The following is a 24021-nucleotide window of genomic DNA, read 5'->3' as shown; positions in this document are numbered from 1 at the left end:
TTGGTACATGGGCTCATAACCCATAACCGACGGTTTAAAAAAAAAAAAAAAAAAAAAAGAATCCCTCTGTTTAATAAAAAATATTGATAGACGCCTGAAGGCATTCGTGGTACAGGTCAACGGAACCAGCGTATTCGTGGCCCGGGTCAGAGGGACGATTCCGGGAGTAGCGCTCCGTAGTATTCACATACAAAAGCGCGAGGCGCGCGTAACGCGCCGAGCGGGGTTGGTGCGCGAAGCGCGCAGGGGCGGAGCCCCTAGTGATTTGAAACAATCAGTACGTCTGTGTCAACCCAGTGAGAAGGCTACGCCAATCGGTGCAATATATGTCCCCACTAACATTTGCGATCCAGAAGAGCTTGAAATCGACCAGATTTTTATAACTATAGTAACATACTTTTCTATATCACATTAAATATTATTTATAGGAAAAGAAGGAGTTTTGCCGGATTGAATAGATGTAAGATATAATTTAAGCTGAAGAATTTATAAGAATACTCGTATGATAATTCATAATCATCAGTACGTCTTTGTCAACCTATTGTGGGTTACGCCAATTGGTCCAATATAGTATATATATATACGTATGTGCTCATTAGAGTTTGTGATACAGAATAGCTTTAAATTGACCAGATTTGGATTAGTAATGATATTATTCTTTCACATTAAATATTATTCAGAGGAAAAGAAGGAGTGTTGATGGTTTGAATAAATGACTGACATAATTCAACTTATGAAATACTTTTATTACTATAATTCTTCAGAAAAATATTCCAAAGTTTTGTATAGGTGAGAGAAAATATAACAAGAATTGATCGATAATTTGGTGTCAATAATTTCTTACAAGAACGATTTGCGACAATGACGGTGGTAAAAAACGTATCGAAAGATTTCTGATACAGTATGGATATTGCAATCATTTCTTTCTTTAAAGCTTTTAGACATTTACAAGACTTATATTATTTATTAAATATTTATTACATACTATTCAATACAATTGTTACGTATAAATTACCAAGGCATAAAATACAGTATTTTAAATGCTGTGATAAATTAATACTTCGATGAATTATAGGTTTCACAGCAAAGTCGATTATTTGACCCCTAAGATTATAACAATAATTTATCATTTTTAGTTGATGGGATACCAAAGGCCTTATGTTTCAGAGAAAGACTCGACGTGTATTTCAAAAACCATGTTGTAATACTGATCGGTATTTATAATCTATCGATAGGGGGCATTAGACCTGAAGGTCAACATTTCTCTTACACGTTTCTTCATTAACTGCGATAAACGGTTTTTTAGGCAGCGCTGATATTACTAGTTCAGCAACCGAAGAACTCTGTTTTCTGAAAGAAAAAAGAAACAAGTTATTATCATAATTCATTGTTTGTGGATTACATTTCACAATTACATTTACACCCTTTGACGTGCAAACAACAACCAATAATTACTCCATTACGAGGAATTAGGAAACAAGACACGAAAATAATGTCAAAATATTCAAAGAAAAAAGTAATTTATAATGAGAATTTTCATTACTTATATATTAAATTCAGTTTTAAATGGATTTAAAATTTTCTACTTCTATAGGCTAAAGAATCAGCAAGATATGAACAATATTTATTATCTCATCCATAAATAAAACATTTCATTGCAGATTACAATACTTTATTTTGCCGTAATTTAATAATTGTCAATTGTAAAATTGATTTATATGTTTAGGATAACGAGCAATATTTCTTTTTTAGGAAAACCCAATGCTGTGTTAAAATTTACGTTAGACCATTTCAACCCACTTATAAAAACCTGAAATTTAGATAATTCGCAGATCAAAACCGAAACCAATTCTTGAAAATCTTCAAATACTGATAATACCAGTTGCCTTGAAAATAGGCCAGTACACTTGATTGTAATCAACGGTTCACGAGTTAATATTGATTATAAATTTTCGTTTTTAGCCATCAAAATCTTGTGATTGCTCACTCTCAAGCAGTTTTGATGCATCTAGCATCAGCAGTCTTTAGTCTTCAATCAAGCAAAAAACAAATTGAATGTGACAACTGTCAAGATGGTGAAGAATTTGATGAAGAAAGTAGAATATAGCAACATTCATAAAGAAGAGAAACTTAATGAGAAATAAATGATCACGAATACGCATGCCTCCATAATTTTTTACCAGGTGATGTATCTTTTTGTGGGTTCCACATAACATACTTTCCAAAAACACAGGTATCAAAATTTCGGAATAGAATCTAATTTTGAGTAGAAATATAATTAAAAATTATACAAATTATTATGACTTACGACAACGTGAAAGAAGTTCTTACAGTAAAATATAATGAGGCTGAAGTTAGTAACGTTAACGTAACGAAACATTAGGGAAAAAGTCATTATTGCGCAATTTTAGACTGACTTTCAGGGAGTCAGTTTTGCAAAATAAGAGAATGTTTTGTTTATCATGGTTTACTAAATTTCAGATATTCCTAAAGGTAAGAAGTAACGATTTTTTCTCAGTATGCATTGTTACATTAACGTCACGAACTTCATCCTCATAGATTATGACTAGATTTCTAGGTTCTGGAAAAGAAGAAAAATTACAAACACAGGAATAAGACAGAACGTATTAATTGAAAAAAAAAGTTTTTACTCCTAACGATTATTTTTCTATGATAAGCGCCATTCATTTGATCATCAAGGCATGCTTATAATTAAATTATGCATAACGGCTAATGAAAAGATTGCAAAGTAAAAATTCTTACTGGCAATGAAAATTCCTTTCTGATTATGATGAATCAAGAAATGTCCTAATGCCATATTTACAACTGCCGTTACATTATACAAGATAGGAGACCATTCTTTAACAAGTTGTAAGGATCCTATGTAACATCATCTCTGGGAAGGTATGCGGATATTGTACGTAAACGTAACTGGTGCACCTGTTTTCTTCAACTAAACAATCTGGATGGTAATCATTGCAGTTGTATTGTTCATAGCCTTTCAAAGAAAGAGAATTCGCGTAAATAACATTGAATACTTGATATTTAGGCTCTATCACATGTAATGTAGGACGTTGACGTTTGCCATTTTCAGCTGGTTTTTTCGAACAGATTAAAATCACCAGCTGATTTTCTAGCGGAGGAATACCAGATATATGAACATCTTGCGACCGCCTTAGAAGTCTGTGACGATCTTTCGACACACTATCTTTGTCCAATGATGACGTTATAACCCCAACATTGCAGTTTTATAATTTTAATGAATCAGAAGAAAGGGTTAACTATCAAACAATTGTAACAATGAATTATTGTCCTACAATTTGATTGTCTATCGATACGTGACGGAATTTATTGAAAATATTGCACTTTTTATATGATTGTCGGCTAGATACATGTGGAATGTTTTACTATTTTGTTTGAAAAAAAACAAACTACAAACGATTCTATTAATTAGATTAGATTAGATTGATGGTTTGTCAGCTAAATTCATACTAATCTTGTATCCTCGCAGTTATTCACACCTAACGCCGTCTGTCGCGGGCTTCTGAAACTACACATAATGTCGTCTTTCGGCAGTTGAAAATTGGAAATTTCCACCATCGGCAAAATACGCTCTCTTTCTTTTATTATTGCATAAAACAAACACGTTTTGGTATATTTATGTTCGGTATTTTATTCCGCAGGGTGCTATCATTTTTTTTTTCCGCGTCCGTGAGTCATAGTGCATGTTCTCGGTGAACACGAGTGACGTGCCTATACTTCGCGATAGAAAAAACGCTCGGTTTTCTATATTTGGGCGAATTTTACAGGCTTTTCTTCATATTTTATCTGATAAACCCTTATTACATCGAAATTCACGATTGATTTGTCATATTTCAATGAATCCATAATTCGTCGGTAAAGACTGACTAGAGCATGCTCCTAAAATCAGTGTTTGTTTGCTGCCGTCGCCAGCCAAAGTCAGGCTTCTGCCTTTGTATTGTACTGTTACCAACTTGCTTATAATTTCTATTTCTTTTGTATTTTAACTATCTTATTAGTTTTTGGTTGCATCGAGTGATGCCAGTTCCTTTGTGAATCATTCTCCACGAACAATGAGTTGCTGTAAGCCGTCGTGTGACTGCATGATTTCGTTGAATCATTAATTTCGTAAAAATTGTCGTTGACCGACCTCGTAACTACCGAATAAATATCTTGTGTATTTCTGATTTCTCTGATTCTCTTGTAGTTTTATCCTCAAACTGCTTTTGTCATTTTTATCGTCTTTTGCTATCGTTATCTTTTCTATCATAATACCGTCTTTCGTATCGTACCGCCTATCATATTTTATTTGCTTCTGTGCATGAATTTTGTATCGTAAATCGAGTTACTTGAAGTATAGCCGAACGTAGATTAAGCCGCTAAATATTACCGTACTTTTGCTATCGCTCATTACTGATTGTATACTGCTTATTACCTGTTATGATTTTTCCTGTTTCTTGTAATATCGTATTTCTCTGCTAATTTAAGTTTTGCTTATAGTGATCCGGTGTATTTAATGTGATTATTTGTCTTGCGAACCCTTCTCTAAATCTCTCATTCTTACATATTATTATAATCTCTTGTTAATTATAAATCTGAATTTTTTTGTTAGTCTTAGCTCGTATCTTTGACTGTTGTAAATTATCAATTCGATTCCTGAAAACAATATCTCACGTCTAAGCTACCGATCTTTGAAAATTATTAATCGACATCAATCTCTCTCATTAGTTACCGTCTACCATGAATTCTATATTACTTTCTGGTCATTACCGTTCCGAGCTATCATCAAATCTGTCAACTACCGTTTTTCGTTAGGGTTTCACTCTCGCTTTAACTTAACAAACTAATAATTCTCGTAGTGTCGTTTTTCGAAAACTTTGTTAAATCGCGTCGCCCAGTGACGTGTAGTTTTAAGTAGCCTTTTGCATTATATTGCTGATTCCAACTTACGACTAACTCTCTTTGTTAACTATCACCTTTGTTGAAGCTATCGTTTAACTTTATTTTATCGAAAATCTTGTAAACTCTCCTTGTTGACCAAATATTTATTGTTATATTCTGTAACAAACTTGACTGATCGAACGGTTGTGAAATTAATCGACAATATACGACTGATTGACCTGTTAATTTCTTTGACTCGAGCTTGTTTCTTTATTTCTTTACTTCCGCATTTCTTTGATTATCATCAACTGCCTTTGATACCGCCACTTTACCTGGGCCTAGCCAGCCATATAAGGGGTTCTCTAATTATTACTGTCGTATGTTACCTTTTCCTTTTGTTTAAAAATTGACGCTGAAGCGTCTGGCGATCAACGAATGCCTTTTCTTATATTTAAATATCGTATCGACTAATCAGAAAATCGCGTCGAAGCGTCAACGGTAAGTCCTCGTCAGAGGGTAACAGAATTTAATGTTACAACACATAAAACTGGGCAGGTGCTCGCAGCTACCCCTCTTGTGGCCAGTGTTGGGCAGCATCCAATTATTACCTTTTATTGTCGTTTATTAGAATGCCGAATAGTTAGAGAATCGCGCCAAAGTGTAAACGGTAAGTCCTCAGCTGAGGGTAATAGAAAGTTAGCTTCACAACATCCCCTGACTCCTAGCATATGACACCCCTTCTGATTTCGTCAATGAAATATTGGAATTTCTTTTTAAAAACAGTTGCACCCAATCATAGCCCGCTTTCTCAGATGACGTATTGAATCTGTGTTTAATTCCTAATTGCTCAGCGAACCTAAATAGGATTTCCCTAAATTATCGATTTTCAAGGGAACACCTCTTGACTGCATATCCTTTATATGGTTGCTCAGTCTTTTTTTGTTGTCTGCACCAAAGGTTGACGATGTTCCCATAGGTCTCTTTGTGTAGTTTTCTTCCAATCTTCACTCCAGAGTTTTTCTTGGAACATCGTCGATAATAGGAACCCTATAAACCGACATTGTTCCTGTTTGCACTTCTTCCATAGCGTTTTTCAAATCTTCTTCGCCCCAGGCAACTCGAACAGCAGCCGCCTTCCGCAAGTAGTGGTTATAGGCATCTGTAGAAAAAATTTAAGGTGAGAAATTTTCTTAAATATGACATTAAATTTAATGGCTATCTCTCCCTGAGATAATGTGGCCATCTCTCCCGATTTTCCGGGTGAGATGGCCACATTAGGTAATGAAAGCTACTCGTAGGTTTTTTTTAGGTTAATTTTGAGGTTAGAACACGCGAAAGTTATATACTTCACAAAGTAAAAAAAAAACAAGAATCAAAACCCTTATGTAATCACTTAAGGGGGGGGGAACCAGTCTAGGAGGCCAAAATTTTGATATTTTTCGTGAATTTTTTTTAACGGGGAAAGAATAATCAGAATTTGTTTAAACTTGGCGGATATTTCATTCATGTTGTGAAGTACACTTTGTAATTTTTTCAAGTCATTTCCGCTGGAAATGGAAGCTGCTATCCATATACGATCACCATCCGAGTTTTTTGCTGGTGGGCATTCCTGAAGTCACAATTTTTATCTGTAATCATTGCAATTTTTTTTTCGTTAACAACATATTTTCTAAGAATATGAACCTAATTATGATCAAAAAAGTTGAAAATTGCATGTTTTTGAGGTGTTTGAACACAATGTCATGTCTTTATACCATGTTTTTTTCACCTTTTTTGCATTAAAAACAATATTTTTAATAATAATATCATCCCAGAGTTAGGTTCATATTCTTAAGAAATATATTGTTAACGCAACAAAAAGAAATGTCACGATCACAGATAAAAATTGTGACTTCAGGAATGCCCACCAGCAAGAAACTCGGATGGCTATTGTCCGTGCACAGCAGCGTCTATTTCCGGCGGAAATGACTTGAAAAAATAACAAAGTGTACTTCCAAACATGAATAAATTATCCTCCAAGTTTAAACAAACTCTAATTATTCACTTCGCTGTTAAAAAAAAATCACGAAAAACACCAAAATTTCGGCCTCCTAAGCTGGTTTCCCTCCTTAATATATCAAACCCTTACCTTATATTGAACATGTTTTGAGAAAGCACAGTCAAATTACTCACCTTTATTTTTTATTCACTCATTTTTTCATAAAAATTTATCCACTCGTAACGTTGTTATAGTGGTCGGTGTAAAACATGTTCCGTACTGACACGGCTTGCGTTGCCCATAGGATTTTGGAGAGTCAGTTAATCCAAAATAAAAAATTCCAACGGATCTTGAAATATAATTTATTGAGCCGTTTGTTGGATATGAATTTTTTTTTTTTTTTATTAACAAAACGGTGAACGATTTGACTTTAACGTTTGTTTTCGGGCTTAAATGTAACACCTTTTTTCGAGTATAAAAAAATTAATAATTGAATTTAAAAAGAATCCGTACGCAACGAACGAGACAAAATGTACAGAAATATTGTGTCCAAATTTGGTCAAAATTGGTCCTGTCGTTTTCGAGATATCCCAGGCACCGACTCGGAAACGTAGTTTCGAGATAATCGAGTTTAAAGTTCGGCGAATCGGCCGCAACTTCTACAATTCTCCGAATTTCATTATGAAATTTACGCGCAATATTCTTCATACTCCAAACTTTTAGAAACGCGAATGAAAAAAAAATTAATTTTTGAAATATTCTACTCGGACATGCCCCTTTAAGGGATCCCTTGATTCGCTGCACCCGATGAAATTGGGTCATATTATAAAGTATCTAATAACCCAAATGTAGATATTTTCCAACCATGCTCCTTTTAAGGATTTCCATTTTGTTTTAATTGAGAATATGGCTGTAGAAATCACTGCAATATAACCGTGTTATAAACAAAGTTTACTGAACACACATCGTCCGTCCGAAAATCCTATTCCATACCACATACCTTGCCATTTTAAATGTGAACAAACAGGCTGTCCCAATTTCTTTCTTTTCACTAGCATATTGGTGCGTTATTTGCAGTAAGGAATTGAATATCAGGCATATAAATGGTTCTGAATTTTATTCAGCAAACTGAGCTTGAAGATTGAAAAGTTGAGACAAAAACACAAAAAATTTGTGCCATTGATATCCGAACCGCACAATAAATTTTCATTGACCAATAATCATTACTGTAGTGGTGATTCTTGACCTCTGATTCTTGATTGTGAATATTGATTCGTGGATATGAAGGTCATTGGAAAACAAAAAAAAAATTTTCCCATTTTTTCGTTAACGTTTCAGCCCAGGTGAGGGCCCTCCTCAGAACAACATTTTATTAAGTAGGGTGATCCGTAACTCCCAACTCCTTATCGTTGATCGGTTAATTTTTTTGTTATTTTATGTCAATTTTAACAGACGCAACTTATTTAATAAAATGTCGTTCTGAGGCCCTCACTTGGGCTGAAACGTTAACGAAAAAATGGGAAATTTTTTTTTTGTTTTCCAATGACCCTCATATCCACGAATTAATATTCACAATCAAGAATCAGAGGTCAAGAATCACCACTACAATCGTCGCCGGAATAAAACAAGGTATCCACAATGGGCTTCTTCCACCAAATAGCACTAACGCATGGAATCACTACGGCTAACCTTCTTCGACACTGGTCTTCGACATCCATGAAGCTAACAAGATTGAAGAATCACCGTATCTTCTTACTGCGATTCAAGAAACTACAGCTATTGTCCCCTCATTTAAGGTTTCCAAAAATATCCTCCAACAATATTAGTTTTGAACTTTCTAAACCTCGTATCAAGTTTAATCATAATCTTCATAAATTTCAAATCTCAATTTTAAACTTAGAAATTAGCGACTCACATTGTAACGGATTACTCTCCTTACTGTTTTAAATATCAATAAGAATAAAAAAAAAAACAACATAAAAATGAATAAATAAATACTAATGGCTGAAGTCTCTATTGGTGACAGGTTTATAAAGGTGCGTAAATGGTGTAAAATAAAAAAAAACGAAAACAAAAAAGGTATATAATAAAATAAATGTAGATGTAAAAATAAAACAAATAAATAGTAAATAAATATAGACGTAAAAATAAAAACTTATCCTTGAAATGGCCAATAATTCTGTCTCGTTGTTTTCCCCTTATAACAATTTTGCTCTCTGTCTTTGTACCTCGCTCCTCTTTTATTTGAAAACGGATGACCTGTGCGGTTTCGTAGTTTTTTATTTATATGTATATGTCATGACGAAAGGGTCTTCGCCGATTTTGAACGCTTTTCAAATTATAATTTAAAAACGTATCTCTCACAGCCTTTTCGCAATAATACGTGTTCGTACTTATCTAGTCAACGGAGGAGTGTGCCAGGTTTGGTCACGGCGGAAATTATCGACGTACAGATCTGAGGTCAAATTTGTTTGGCCAATAACCTGGTCGAATAAGTTCTGGGGCGGGCTTATTTGAATGGTACAACATGCTAAAATCATAGCTCTCTACAGGGTATTGTCTACCCTGGCGGAATCAATTTTAACAAAACTAGACACACCATTAACTGAAAAATTTTTTCGCATACAGGAAAAAAGATTACAACTACATTTCAATAACCTAAAAAAACAGAACTTAAAAAACTAGATAATATAATCAAGCAACATAACAAAAAATTGGCTTTAAAAGAAACAAAAATTGATTCCATCGGTGTACACGATACCACTAATTGGCTAGTCAACCTTAGCGATGTTACAATTCCAGCAAACGTGTCTGACAGCTTACAACTAGGACCTAAGTTCGGTGTACCTTTCAAAAAAGAGAGAATTCCGGTTAACAAAATGATCGCTAATCTCGAAGCCAATATCTCGAACATTTCAGCTGATTTGAGGATCCAAACGCGTTTAGAATTTACCAACGAAATTAAAAGCTTCAATAACAAACCCTCTTTCAAACCTAACAACTACAGCCTAGAGAAAAAGATAAGGGAGACCAAACAGTTCAAAAAGGCCAACCCGAATTTGATGTTTCTGAAAGCTGACAAAAGCAACACCACGGTCATTATTCCTAAACCCTTGTATATCGAGAAAATGCTAGCGCAATTAAATGACACGAATACGTACAAAGTTGTTAGGTACGACTTGACAAACACACTTCAAAAAGACGTCAGCAAACTCACTGAGAGCTGGCTTAAGAACAATGTAATATCGAAAAGAACTAGATTCGCTATTTCCAACAACGATAGTGTTCCTCCTAGGGCATATGGACTCCCAAAAATCCATAAAGAAGGTGTTCCAATGAGAATTATTGTTTCATTCATCAACAGCCCAACGTACCATCTTGCTAGCTTATTGAACACATGGATCTCTAATAATATCACCAGCCTTCATCTCGGGTCAAAGATAGTTTTTGTTTTGTCGAATCAGTCAGAAACCTCTCGCTACCTAACAACTCTGTAGTTATTTCTCTCGATGTCGTCTCTCTGTTTACCAATATTCCACATGCTCTTGCAATCGAGTCTATCAAAAAGCGTTGGAACTCACTAAAACTAAAGATACCGATCACCTTATCCGACCTAATTATAGCTTTAAATATCTGTTTTAAAGCGGCCATATTTAAGTTGAATGACACGAACTACGCATAATGTTTTGGGCTTCCGATGGGTTCTCCTTTATCACCAGTACTCTCCGACATAGTCATGGATGACCTAGAACAAGATTGCATTAGCAAACTTGGTTTCGATCTTCCCTTCTATTACCGGTACGTCGATGATATCTTTACAGCTGTTCCTTCCGATAAAATTGATTCTATCCTCAATACCTTTAATTCTTACCATCCTCGATTACAATTTACTGTTGAAACTGCAATTGATGGAAAAATCAGTTTCTGGACGCACTGGTGATAAATGACAACCCATTCCTCAAAACAGATTGGTTCCACAAAAAGACTTGGTCGCAGCGCTATCTTAATTTTAATTTACATCAACCTAAATCATACAAAATTGGTACGATTAAAAACTTGGTAGACCGAGCTATTCGTTTGTCTAGTCCTGAATTCCATAGTAAAAATTTGAATCTTATACACAATGTTCTTCTTTTAAACAACTATCCAAAATTTCTGATTACCAAACACACTAAATCAAAATACAATTCCATCTTAGCTTCACATAATAACAACAATAATTCTAATATCGATATACTAAATTCCAAAAACTTTATTGCTCTACCGTATGTTGCCGGCCTTTTCGAATCACTTAATAGAATCTTCCATAAATATAACATCAGCTTCGTAGGAACTAACATTGAGAATTTACAACCCCTTTTTGATTCAGGCAAAGATCCTTTGCCCAAGGATAAAAGATCTAACATTGTGTATAAGATTCCATGTTCGGATTGTAACCAGGTCTATATAGGGCAAACCAGTAGGCAATTACATACCAGAATTAGAGAACACAAAAGAAATATTCTGGAAAATGAAGAACATTACATAGTGCTCACTAGGCACATTATAACATCTGATCATCGTTTCAATTATGATTTGGCCTCCATATTAGAAGAGGAACCTGTATACTCTAGACGTATTTATTTAGAAATGTGCAATATTATTAACCACACCAATAGCGTAAACCTTCGTCAGGACATTGAACACCTGAGCACTATTTACCTACCGATTATCAGAAGGTAACTAGATCTGCGGCACTGACGACTGTGTTATCTTTGTGTCATTGCTTCTAGCCTATGGTTGAACTCTGTATACCTACTAAGTAGTCGCCTTTCTAGTCTATTGTGAACTATGTCGCTTACACGTAGCCATCTTATCTGCCTATTCCTCATCGACTGCCTACGACGTCACATCGAATTTTCCATCGATTGTTTCATTCTCTAATTCTTAAAAGTAACTGTTTCAACTAATACTACCGATCAACGATGAGGAGTTGGGAGTTACGGATCGCCCTAAATTGCGAAATCGGCTTCCGAGCCTAGCAAATCAAGTTGTCAAGTTTATTTGTAATCACCCATGTGTCTGTACCATGTTGTTTTTAAGGTAATTTCCAAAACATTCCAACCGCCTGTGGCTGTTATACCATGATAGTATACATTCTGTAAATTCACATTTTTTTTTTTGTTTTTTTATGTCAATTTTAACAGACGCAACTTACTTAATAAAATGTCGTTCTGAGGAGGGCTCTCACCTGGCCTCAAACGTTAACGAAAAAATGGGAAAATTTTTTTTTTGTTTTTCAATGACCTTCATGTCCACGAATTAATATTCACAATAATCATTACTCACTGATCACAAGATCGATTTTTTACGCTTTCCGCAATTCATATAGAAATAAAGTTCATTTACTAATTCTTTACGTAAATAAATTCGAGGCTTCATCGTAAAGTAGAACACTGACCTGTACTATAAACAGAAAATTCTTAGAAAAATACTTCTACTGTATCTACTTTATGAATTTTTGCTATTTAGTTTCATTGTGTATTTGACGAACTATGCAAAAATTTTGACACCTCTAAAAAGGATTTAAAATGGCACACCTTGTACCCTTTTATTATGCTTATTTATCCCGTTGCAAAAAAAAAACTATGTATTATATTTTCGACTACAGACGACATGCAAGTTTATTGTGAGCCAGAAAAGTCTGCTTGTTAATCTGGAGTACAAATAGATGATCAGACGTGTATTCATTTGCATATAATTAACTTGTCAGAATCCGTAGAAAATAAGTGAATACATAAGTTAGCTTGTTTTTTACTTATTCTCAGTGATTTCATTTCCCTCTTATTTTGACGTGAATTTACTTCTCTAGTAATTATGGATAGAAAAATGTTCGCGTCTTTCCTCGCAAACGTTGAAATTGGCATAGTGTACATCGCAAACGGTATACCAAAAGCGTAAATAAATTGCGATGTACGATACAACTTTTCACGATAATAAAATTCAAATAGTGTTTAAACGCAAGTTCTATATGCTCGTGTAAGTAAAAAACATCAATGTAAAAGCTGAAATAAAAATTTTCTACAATTGCAGTATAACGAGTGATTAGAATATCCATTGAATATGGTCGGTCTTTGATCGCAGCTTACAGAAATCCGAGGAAGTACAAGAGAATGGCTCGTTGGCACATTTCTCTCCGCATTGACTTTGCGGTGCGAAGTCCTCTGTGCCTATGTAATACATATACATTATTTAAATTTGCATGGTAATTAAACTTCGTTTCACTGACCTCTCAACCTCGTCCAGGGTCAGCCCGCGTTACGCTGATTCCACTGCATTTTATGCTTGTTACTCATAGTGTTATCAACTTGTCTGCCTGTCCTACGTATTCCGATCTACAGAAAACTTCTCGCATGCTTAGGCGCGTGCAATGTTGGCCATACCGCTAAAAGCGCTGACAAAACGATCGCCCCTAATAAAATTCACTCAACTTTAGAGTGGTTCATTATAAAAGACTTAACTTTGACGTGACAATTATAATCCAGTTAACTTTACAGACCCCGATGATGATACAGTGATCTTCTATTTATATACAGAAGTTAACTGTTCAATTATAGGGGTCCGTAGGGTTACTTGGATTATAACCGTGACGCTACAGTTAGGTCTTTTATAATTAGCCTCTTTAAACTTGGGTGAATTTTATTAGGGGCTATCTAAAAGATCAATCAGACACCAACTTGCGTATGGGTTAGGTGCAGTTTGAAAAATCTATACGTGCCAGATAGTGCTAATGATATACGTGAAAGAAGGGGGCCCTGGATTCTCGTAGATCGGTTTTATGTATAGAAAACAACAAGTCTCTAAATTTTCAAATTTTTTTTTCGAGCCCTGAGTCTCCCTGCTAACCCTTTTTTCACTTAATTCTTAAGCAATAGAGTGGAATTCGCCGTACATCTTCCTGCACAATCGAAAATGACGACGTTTCAAAATTCAACGAAGATTTAAAAAAAGTATATAATACGACGTTATATAGTTTGAAAAATGATTAAAAAATAATGTACTAAATGGCAACATCCACGACTCGTGTGGAATATACGATTTACAAGGAGACTAAGAGCTGAGAATAAAAATCTGAAAAAATTAAAAAACAATTTTTTCCATATTTGGACCCGATTTATGACCATCCAAGATGATCCTCCATTTAAAGACTACCCTAGTATGCATGCTACGGCTTGATAAATTATGCAGTGGATTGTCGCGGCAAAAGTTTCTGAAGCTTTGTATGGGGCATTCCACACGAACTCAACCAACGTCTGACTCTCACCGTTTCTGATTTCGTTCAAAAATATTTATGCAATTGTCCCAGCTTCAAAGCGATAAACTTAATTGTTTCAGAATTTTCATGAGGAAATTTGTTTAACTAATGATTTTTGAAAATCAACATGGCTTTGACCGTAATTCAAAAATCTAAAGTATTCTGAAGCGTTTCGTTCTTATTGTTTCCCATTTTTTTTCAATGAATATTTTTTTTAAATTTGAAGGAAGTGTCAGTTTACTCATAGATCATTGAGATTTTTTTTACATTCTCAAATTACAGCCAAAGACATTTTGGGTTTCAAAAATCATAAGCAAAACAAATTCACTCACAGAATCTAAAAAAATTCAGAGTACTGTTTTAGAGTTGGGATAACTGCATCAAAATTTGTGAACAAAATCACAAATGCTGAGGGTCCGACGTTGGTTGGGTAGTCGTGGAATAATAATCATATATTGCCAACTTGACACGAGACGAACTTATATTTTATTATTTATATTATTATATTATTATATTTATTTATATTCAATATTTTCCAAACTTTGGGGATTTCGAAGATATTTGTGTAAGATAAAAAAAAGTCGGACACTTATTTTCAAATCCTTTTCCTAATTTTACCTCCCTCAAGGATTTCAAAGAGGGTAGCATTATAAAAATATTCAAATATTGATAACTGGAAGACTCTTACCAAAAAAAAAATTGAAGAAACAACAACAGTTTGAACCAAGTTAAGAATGTTGGCATTCAATCCCGGCTGAGTTAGCCTGGAATGTACTAAACGGAAACGAAACTGGAAACTGGTAACAACAAGAAGTCCACTGCACCTACCAAACCAATGACGTATCGAGTTCCTTCCTGGATCCCGCTTATATTCTTGTTGATTAATTTTGTATGTAGTTTTGGCGATATTTATTTCTTCATAATTTGATAATTTGACTACCGCAATCGGATAATCTAATCCTAATTCTAACGCATTACCCTCGCGTGATTGACTAAAGTTATTAGAAATCCTGATAATTATTATAACATTTAGTATGCGTTATTATCCGACAGCTGAATCAGGTGGTGCAATCTATACTATCACTGCGATGAATATTCTAGAGAGACACGCAAATGTAATTAACATGTATATTAGAAAATGTTAACATAATCAGTTTTATACCTGTAGGCTTCTTTTGAAGGTATTAAATCTTCTGCTCGGGTAAAATATAATGTAATTAATTGACAGCTGTGTATTGATACATCAATCTCAAATTGATGGTGCAAAAAACAATATGACGAGCAATGTAATGAGCTAGGAGAATTTGATTATGACTCCGGAGAATTTACATAAAATATGACAAGCGGTGTACGTGTAGGGCAAGCACAACTGTTAAACACACTCTGACGGCAGAATAAAAAATGTGACGAATTTGAATAAAAATGTAATGCTGCTAATTCCGATACACACATAGGATCAGGTGTTGGTGCTACAATTTATCTGGCTCCACCGTAGACGCATCCTATCGTTGGTTATGGTCTCAAGAAAATTTTCCTCGCCTTAGTTGGTTCTTCCCTTCCTCCCTCTCGCGCTATTCTTTATTTGGTGGATGTTGTGCGCACGCCTGGTTAAGGCACCGTGCGTCCCGGCGCTTGAACCAGCAAAAATCAAAGTTGGCTCAGGTCAGGCTGGGATTAAGGTCAGGATGAGCAAGGTTAGATCAGGTTAGGTTGGCTCCGGGAGTTCGGCGGAACGTCGAGCTCGCCGCTGCTCCGCGAATCAACTTTCAGCCGCCGCGTCAGTCCACGCGTGGAACTGAGCCGTGAGCCCACGGAGTCCGTCCCGTTCTCTCGAATTGCGCATTCATCGGTTTAAGGGTGTCCGGTAGTCTCTCTTTCCTGAGTTATTTTTGAAATCGAAGAGTAAAACGATACTCTAAAACTTAAATCGTACTAGTTTAAAGATTGGTTCAAAATAACAAGAATGAAAAAAAAAGTTTCTGCGAAAATTAGACATACAGAGCAAAAATTAAAGAATCAAATTCTACGGAACTGCCCATTCCAAATGTTTGTCAAGGAAAGATAGATAAAAAAAGTACAGAAGCCGGAAACTGAAACTGTTATTTTATTTTATTAAATTTTTAGGAATTTCCATAAACGAGTTTGTGAAGAAAAAAAATCTGCGTTAGTGATACACGTTCCAAGTGCGCCTGGCATAGTCGGCTACATGAATTCTCATCTCAAACGTTTTTCGAATTAATAAGGAAATCCAAAGCCTCTTCTTGATAAGGAAGCCGCAGTACAAATATCATCCGAGTCGATGCCAGACAGACGTAAATTGACACGTAGTATAGAAGTTCAGCACTACTTCAGACTGCGTGGTGCAAACAGTGCTGAAAGTTTGACGTAATCTAATCAAGTTTGACTAAACAAAAAGAATGTCTGTAACAACATAATCAGCATTTGAAGACTTTTATGGACACTGCTATCCATTTGCGCTCGATAAAGACATTCGCACTTTTTATACTCCTCGGTAATGTGAAATAAAGCAGAATGTGAAATAAAACTGAACCAATTATATCGCGAGTGAACTACCTTCGTCCAGCTAGAATATCGAGACTAACCATTATCTCGGATATTAGCGCCAATTATGCCTATTTCTGTTGGGTGGTGCCACCCGACTTACGTCAAAACGCTAGATCATCGCATTAATTATCGTTGAATGCCATTTTTACTATCCAGTATTATTCTGTTATCGGCTTATTGCTTAATCTGCGATAGAAAAAGAAACGATTATCGCTACCGCAGCGAAGGTGCTCTGATCTCTTTTCTGCAAGCGTCGTTCAAATCTATATTACCCACTTGTTGCCGCTACTAGAAGTGGCAACCGACGGAGGTAAAAAAGCAGAGAAAAAGGTCGACGGACGTTGGATTGACAGTAATTTCAAATAAATTTAACTGGGAAATCTGTGTGGTCAATTGGATACTACATGAGCTCGAAGGGTTCTATTTGCCTCTAGAAATTCTCGAAGTTTGACTACACAGGCGCACTGATGACCAAAGATAAAAAAAAAAGCTTATAAAACAACCTCCAGTTAAATTCCAGGCGTTTTTAGTCTTAGCATAGACGTACAGTCTTCTGAATCTTTCCGACTGGTGTACGAAAATAAAATTTCACTCTATCCAATTGCACATACTCTACGGCCTCTATGTAAAGGGATCAAGTTTCCCACAAGAAGTAACCAGGTGGCATTCCTTTCTTGTTTGTGGTGAAAATTTTTATTTCCCAAAGGTTGATTGTAAATAGTAGAGTTTTTCTCATCAATTTGTTCCGAGTCATAATTTGCTTTTTTTTTTGAAGTCTCTAACTTTACTTCACTTTTGCATTCAACTATGCAAATTGCCTCGCAACAAATATGCCTTGCCGTCTAATTCGTTGAATAATAAAATGAACCAGTGTATCGGACCCGTTTGACAGCCTCGAAACTAAAAAAACCAGTTTAGCGGTAGTAGTAGACTAAACGACAAGAACGACGCCTTGCTGCTGAATCCGATTAATTGGAAGAGGCCAACTTGTAGTTAGAGTAGAAAGTGAGGTGAATACGTGTTGCTTGTGAAAATTAACACCGCAGATGAACTGTGAGTATAAAACTATTTGTAGCATCCTGAGTACCCAATCAACAACCGCTAATCGACGACTGATTGGATAGCCAATATTTATTGGTACCAATTTTCTGGGATCTCATGCTGCGTATGATGCTATCACGTTAAAAAAGGTTCTCGAACTTCTTTCTGAACATAAGAAATTTGATTCTGCACTACTCTCAATACTTTCCAACAAGTCATTTTGGAGCTCATTCGTTATAAAAAAACCTTTTCGTAACGACATTTACAGAAAATGTGTAAAGACGGTGGGAGATGAGTCTCCTCCCCCTTCTCTACTCAAGAGCAAGAAGTCGTCAGTAAACTGAGAAATAAACATGTTTGCATATAATTGCTTCTCAACATTAACAATAACATGAACCCACTGTCACGGCAGCCAAGAGCATAAAACTGAGAGAAAAAGATCGCAAAGGGTGCAGACCTGAGGACTATAAGAGGAAGAGCGAGACATGAACGGCAGAGATTACGGTAAGAGTCTGTCGAAAGAGATGTTGAAGCTGATACCCTCCCATTTCATCAGCGCAAATGAATCCACGATCATGCTGCCACCTTGCGATAATATCGGAAACGGAACTTTCGAGGAGCATCAACACGACTGGGTAAATGTGACGAATTTTAACGCATCTGGAGCCGTTGGTTCAATGTACGTCAACTGCCTCGAACATTCTCCCCAGCTGACGTACAACGCCTACGTGAAGGCGGTAGTGCTCGCTGTAATGGCGGCGCTCAGCCTACTGGCGAATGCCGCAACAATTTACTCGATAACAAAGAATCGGCGGAAAAGGCAGAGCTGCACTGCCATTTACACCCTAATTCTCCACCTGTCAGTGGCTGACCTATTAGTCACTGTCTTCTGCATCGCCGGTGAGGCGCTATGGAGCTACACCGTCGCTTGGATCTGGGGTAATGCCGCGTGCAAGATATTCAAGTTCCTACAGATGTGGAGCCTATATCTGAGCACCTTTGTACTCGTGTTGATCGGCGTCGATCGGTTCGTCGCTGTTAGGTACCCTATGAAGAGGCTCAATACTGCTCAGCGTTGTAGCCGGCTCGTGCTATTCACCTGGGTGATTTCCTTCGTTCTCAGCATACCTCAGGTGAGTCAGTTGAGCCAGTGGCTGGACGTCTCCAATTTTATTGGATTGACTGAGTTGACCGTAGTGTGAGAATAAAGTTTTTCTAATCATAGTTACAACTTTGATCAATATCTAATATATTTATCGAACTTATGAGGTGGCTTGCTGGTCCTCTCAAGATTACCAGGAGATATACTATACGGAAACATGTACGTTAACAAGCCCCAATCTTCACAGAATCAATCGCTTCGACGAACTGCATTACACGCCTGCAGGCAGGCAATCCAAAAGACAACACAATAATATCATATAGGTTGTCGAAAGGGGTCATGCGCTGGTAGGCGGTGGTGTTCATGCCCACATCATTTTTTTGCGTAACTGGATCGATACATACCGATGAAAATCCCGTACATTAAGCTCCTGATTTTTTTGGGAGTGTACAGTTTCGTAATTTTTGCGAGTTCCGAAGGTTGGAACAGTTTTCCTTCTCTAGTTCACCGATGCGTATTCTCTAGTAAACCAATGAATACCGGTATATATGATGAATCAGTTCTTTTCAATCTTGCTACTTAACATTCAGGTCATGGGAAACTCGGATAACACAGATAGCCGGAAAATGATGACTAAGGTCTAACAACAAACCCTATGGAGATTTATTGGATGCCCTTACAATTATTATTATTCTTAGTTCAACTGGGCTTTTTTTAGTCGGAAGTGATAAAGGCTTGCATATTTCCGTGCATAATATAGTTCCAGCAAAAAGACAGTTCCCTGGACTTGGAATGCAAGACTGTCGACAAAGACAATCTTCACATGTGTATCCAAAACTTTAAAAATAGCAAAAGTTCTAAGCAACCAGTTTTCCTCCCGTTTAAATTTTCATAATTTCAAATTTCTACAGAGGCATTTTAGAATTAGTGCAAACGAAAATTAAATGCCTCATCTATTCGATAGCGGGAATTTTTCTTTTCAAAATAAAAAATCGAATGAGACAACCAGTCGAAAATGAGGATCTACAAAGTACGTGACTTCAGTTGACTCCTTGACAGTATCTTTTTACGACTAAATATCTTATATCTTATTGAAATGAATAGTGAAACCATATGCAAAACCTTTCTGAAAACTTTCTCTTTACGTCGCGGAAATTTTCTGCTCTCAATCTTATTGTGAAGAAATTAACGTCAAGATTGGTAGACTTCATTCGATTCCGTAACTCTCGTCCAATTCTAATAATTACTGAATTTCTGATGAAACAAGTGCTTCTGCACATTCGATGATACTGTTGGATTCGTGGTACTGGTACTAACATAAAAAGGTGAAGGGTTGAGAATGCAAATACTGTAAGTTAGTATGACCTAATTTTTCAGAACAAAAGAATATGCTTTTGAGATCACTAGCGATTCTGACACTGAGAAAATTATATTACTCTGCCTCGTTCTATGTCTGAACAATAGTTCAAAATTACGGTTGCTAAAATACTAAGGCCATATTGAAATCAGAATAAATCATGAAGGTCCTAAAAGATTCACACCGCTTACATTTCCAACCTTTCATTTCGGTGAAGAAGAAGCAAGCGGTATCCGGTATCGTCAGTCTATGTGGTCTCAGTGCAAAACAATCTTCCTGCACTTGAGAATGCTAGATGTTTAAATACAATGAGAAATTTGGAGTTTGAGTTCACGTATCAGTTCAGACTTCTCTCACCAATTCTGGAGCGAGTTTGAATAATAGTTCCATGGGATTAATGAGTTAATTAGGATCCCCGGTTATATTTTTATTTCACCGGCTTCCCAGAAACCTTATTCATAAATTGTCAATCTACAAAAATAGTACATTGTATACGATAAAGGAAAAGTGAGACTTTTGTAGCATGCTCATTGAGAAGTACCGAGCGTATCATTGAAACTCCCCTCCTTCAAGGTGCACACGATACTTGCCATAACAATACCATGTTTTCCAAGCGATGCTGAAATTTAGGGGCGGGAAAAGGCAGAAGAAGGGTCCAGTTGAAACACCCCGGGCCAGGACAAAAAATTCTGTTTAAAAAAAAAGGGGAGCATGACTGTTTCAGCAAAGTAGCGATGTAACGGGTGAAATTAAAGTATCATATCTTGCTCATTCTAGTCTCATTTCACTCGCTATGTTCCTACATCACTGATCCAGTATCTATCGTTAAGTATACAAACAATGACTAAAACAGTATTCAAGAAGAGAAAAAACACACTTAAAAAGTATTGAAATAACAAGTTTTCGATTCTGTGGTTTGAAACTTTCATTCATAATTACTGGGTGAAGGAAAACAGATCAATCGCAGAAATAAATTTTGCGGCAATTCAGAAATTGCTATAAAACTTCGCCAACATAGTTACTTACTCATCCTGTACTTGATGGCATCGTGTATAATCGTTCATCTAGTCGTTCTACAGAAACCTTCTAAAACGTACGAGTCCCCTTTGATTATATTTAGTCCAGTCAATAGAGGTCAAATTTATAAGGCCGTAATGCAAAAGTCTAAATAAGCCGACTTGAGGGAGGACCCTACCGAAATTTTGACCAAAATAGGTTGAAAAATTGATTTTTGGTTTTTGACGGAAAATGATTTTGTAACCTAACCTCACCTGGTGGATCACAGTTTACAGCCAGCGGACCATTTTCAACGGGTTAGACAGCTATTTTTTATGTTTCCTTCCATTGAAATATTTTTGCATTTTTCGTTTACAATGATAGAATTCTATCATGTAATTTGAGCTGGGAAAAATAATTCTACTATTTTTTAGCCGATTCTTCCGAAACATAATAAATTGTATGGTTTTATTTAGTCACTACGGATATTATTAAACTCATAAACACTACTTTTGTAAATTTATAAAGCAGCTCACCAATGTTGTTCTTTTTCGTCGGAAGCGATAAACCAAGCGGGGAGGTATACTTTTATAAATCTACATATTTCTCTCGTCAGGTCATCAATTAGAGTGAGAGGGAATGCCTGAGATGTTGTTCTTTCTGTCTTGTCACGGCTTTAAATTGGTTCATAGAGCGCGCAGCACTGAGCGCGCAGTCTGTCTGCCGCGCGTTTTGTTCGTTTCTGGATGTGAAGTTAGGCTATTACGAACCGGTGCGTAAGTGACAGCTGACAGCAAGTGTAAACTTTCTTGTATTTTGTGATTTTTACACATTGCTTATAAAGGAAAAAAAAAACAAAACGAAAAGTAACTCGAGTATGGATTTTACGAGTTCACGATGGCGTGAGTGGAAAAAACGTTCAACTGCAAGAACCGAGGCTGCTAAATGTGTGATTGAAAGTCGATGGGGAGGACAGGACAGAGCGCCTGAATTTATTTCAGCAATTCCAGTTAATACACTGCAGTCTGGCCATCTGGGATGCAAGTTGATTGTGCATGACTACCATCGACGTTAACTTCTCATCATCCATTAACTGCGAAAGCTACCACGAGCAAAAGAAAGTTCGAAACTTTTGTTTCAACGCTGTCATCAGAGCAAGTGAGACTAATGAAAACAATCTATTAGTTCATTTTAGTATCTAATAACCATTCGGTCACGTGGTTAAAAATTTGGTGAATACTTCTGATTGTGTTGACGAGAGCCAACTGAATATTTTAAATTATTTAATATAGTTTTAGTAAATTTATTTGAAAAAATCGGAGGACACACTTGAAGCAAAAAAAAATCTACTTTGAAAGGTATTAAACCGAAAGAGGATCAAATGTAATTTCTCTTCAGAAATATATATATCTTTTTTGTCGAAAAGTAACTGAAAAAAATCGAAAAGATGTCGAGGTAATAGCCGCTGGGTTACAGTTGAAATGCCCCATATATTACAAAGTTTGGATGATTAAGGGGTTATATAGAGTTGAAGTTTTCAAAAAATCAATTTTTTTTTTATACTCATTTTGTAATGTACATATTTTTACTACACCCAAAGATGAGTTTTTAAAAGTCATAGATCTCTATTTAGACTAAACGTATTATGAGCATAAAAATGAGTGCTTCAAACAATTGCCAATTTGGTCATGAGTAGATTGGAAGGTTCTGTGATCTCAACGTTAGGTTATGATCTACCATTTTACAAAATATATGTAGATGACATCCTTACGACCGTACATACAGATAATATTAATTGGATATTGTTTCCAGATTCAACAGTTTTTGTCAAAAATTACAATTTGCCTTTGAATTAGAGTCAAATAATTGTATTAGTTTTTTAGCTCTCAATATTATTAACAACGATAATACTCTAAATCTGAATTGGTATCGCAAATCGACATGGTCGGGGCCATTTTTACAATACACATCACATCACCCTCTCAGTATGAGAAATCTATAGCAGCCGGATTATTTGATCGTGGTCTAAAATTAGCAGAACCAGGTCTCAGAGCTGAAGATATAAAATTGATCAAAGAAATATTATTAGTTAATGGTTATCCTTCCAATATGATTAACAATATCAAAACAAAAAGAGTTGACAAACCTTAGAACAACGATACATTTTGAAAAAAAACGCGAACAGCGTAGTGTACTTGACAGCGGCACTAACTTACCTGTGCTCCGATACATTCCAGGGTTATCAGAACAGTTGAAATCGTTATTAAAAAAACATAAAATCAAATTTGCGTTTAAAAATAGTAACACCACATCAGGTTCATTTACAAAATTAAAAGACCAAGATCCCTTCTTAGCCAGTCTGATGTGATCCATAAAATTGATTGTACGGGTTGTTTTATTGGTCAAATTTCACAACTTTTATCAAAAAGAATAAGTGACCACCAGTATAGTATAACATGGAGAGATCGTAACAAGTCAGCCTTAGCTAATCACAGCCTAACGTTGGGACACAAATTTGATTTTAACAACCTTAATGATGACTCGATATTGGGCAACGCATCGATTATCGATAGAATGTTCGCACATCAATTCCATCGCTCAATCACTCCTCCACTTGTGCGCCGTAACCTAACATATCATCCATTCAATTGTTTAAACTTTGTTACATTCTATATACGAGAAACGATATCTCATGCGCTATACATAATATGTGGCTTAATGTAAATGTAATCTGAGGATTTCTAACTGAAAAAAGCGGTAGATACTCCGTTCAACGCATCGGTTCT

At 35.9% G+C, this 24021-nt stretch overlaps 2 protein-coding genes across 2 annotated transcripts in view; both read left to right on the top strand.

The window, feature by feature from the left end:
* The first annotated feature begins 10577 nt into the window (after positions 1 to 10577).
* LOC124405888 lies at positions 10578 to 11602 on the top strand. Its single transcript, XM_046881154.1, has 2 exons — positions 10578 to 10653; positions 10848 to 11602. The coding sequence occupies exons 1-2, from the start codon at positions 10578 to 10580 to the stop codon at positions 11600 to 11602; spliced, it is 831 nt and encodes a 276-aa protein (XP_046737110.1).
* A 6530-nt stretch (positions 11603 to 18132) lies between these two features.
* LOC124405462 (gonadotropin-releasing hormone receptor) overlaps positions 18133 to 24021 on the top strand; it is a 246756-nt gene continuing 240867 nt past the window's right edge. The window contains exon 1 of the mRNA XM_046880356.1: positions 18133 to 18913. Coding sequence (XP_046736312.1) covers positions 18266 to 18913 — 648 coding nt within the window. The 5' untranslated portion in view covers positions 18133 to 18265. The remainder of the gene's footprint in view (positions 18914 to 24021) is intronic.

This window comes from Diprion similis, chromosome 4 (assembly GCF_021155765.1).
Source record: "Diprion similis isolate iyDipSimi1 chromosome 4, iyDipSimi1.1, whole genome shotgun sequence".
Classification (NCBI taxonomy): Eukaryota; Metazoa; Arthropoda; class Insecta; order Hymenoptera; family Diprionidae; genus Diprion; species Diprion similis.
This window is presented reverse-complemented; position numbering and strand designations above follow the sequence as displayed.

What these genes read in the sequence shown, in the direction of transcription:
- LOC124405888 (XM_046881154.1), top strand. Translation starts at nt 10,578, where the DNA reads ATGGGTTCTCCTTTATCACCAGTACTCTCCGACATAGTCATGGATGAC. An exon ending in AGATTGCATTAGCAAACTTG is followed by an intron (nt 10,654 to 10,847) that starts GTTTCGATCTTC and finishes TCCTCAAAACAG; the next exon opens with ATTGGTTCCACAAAAAGACT.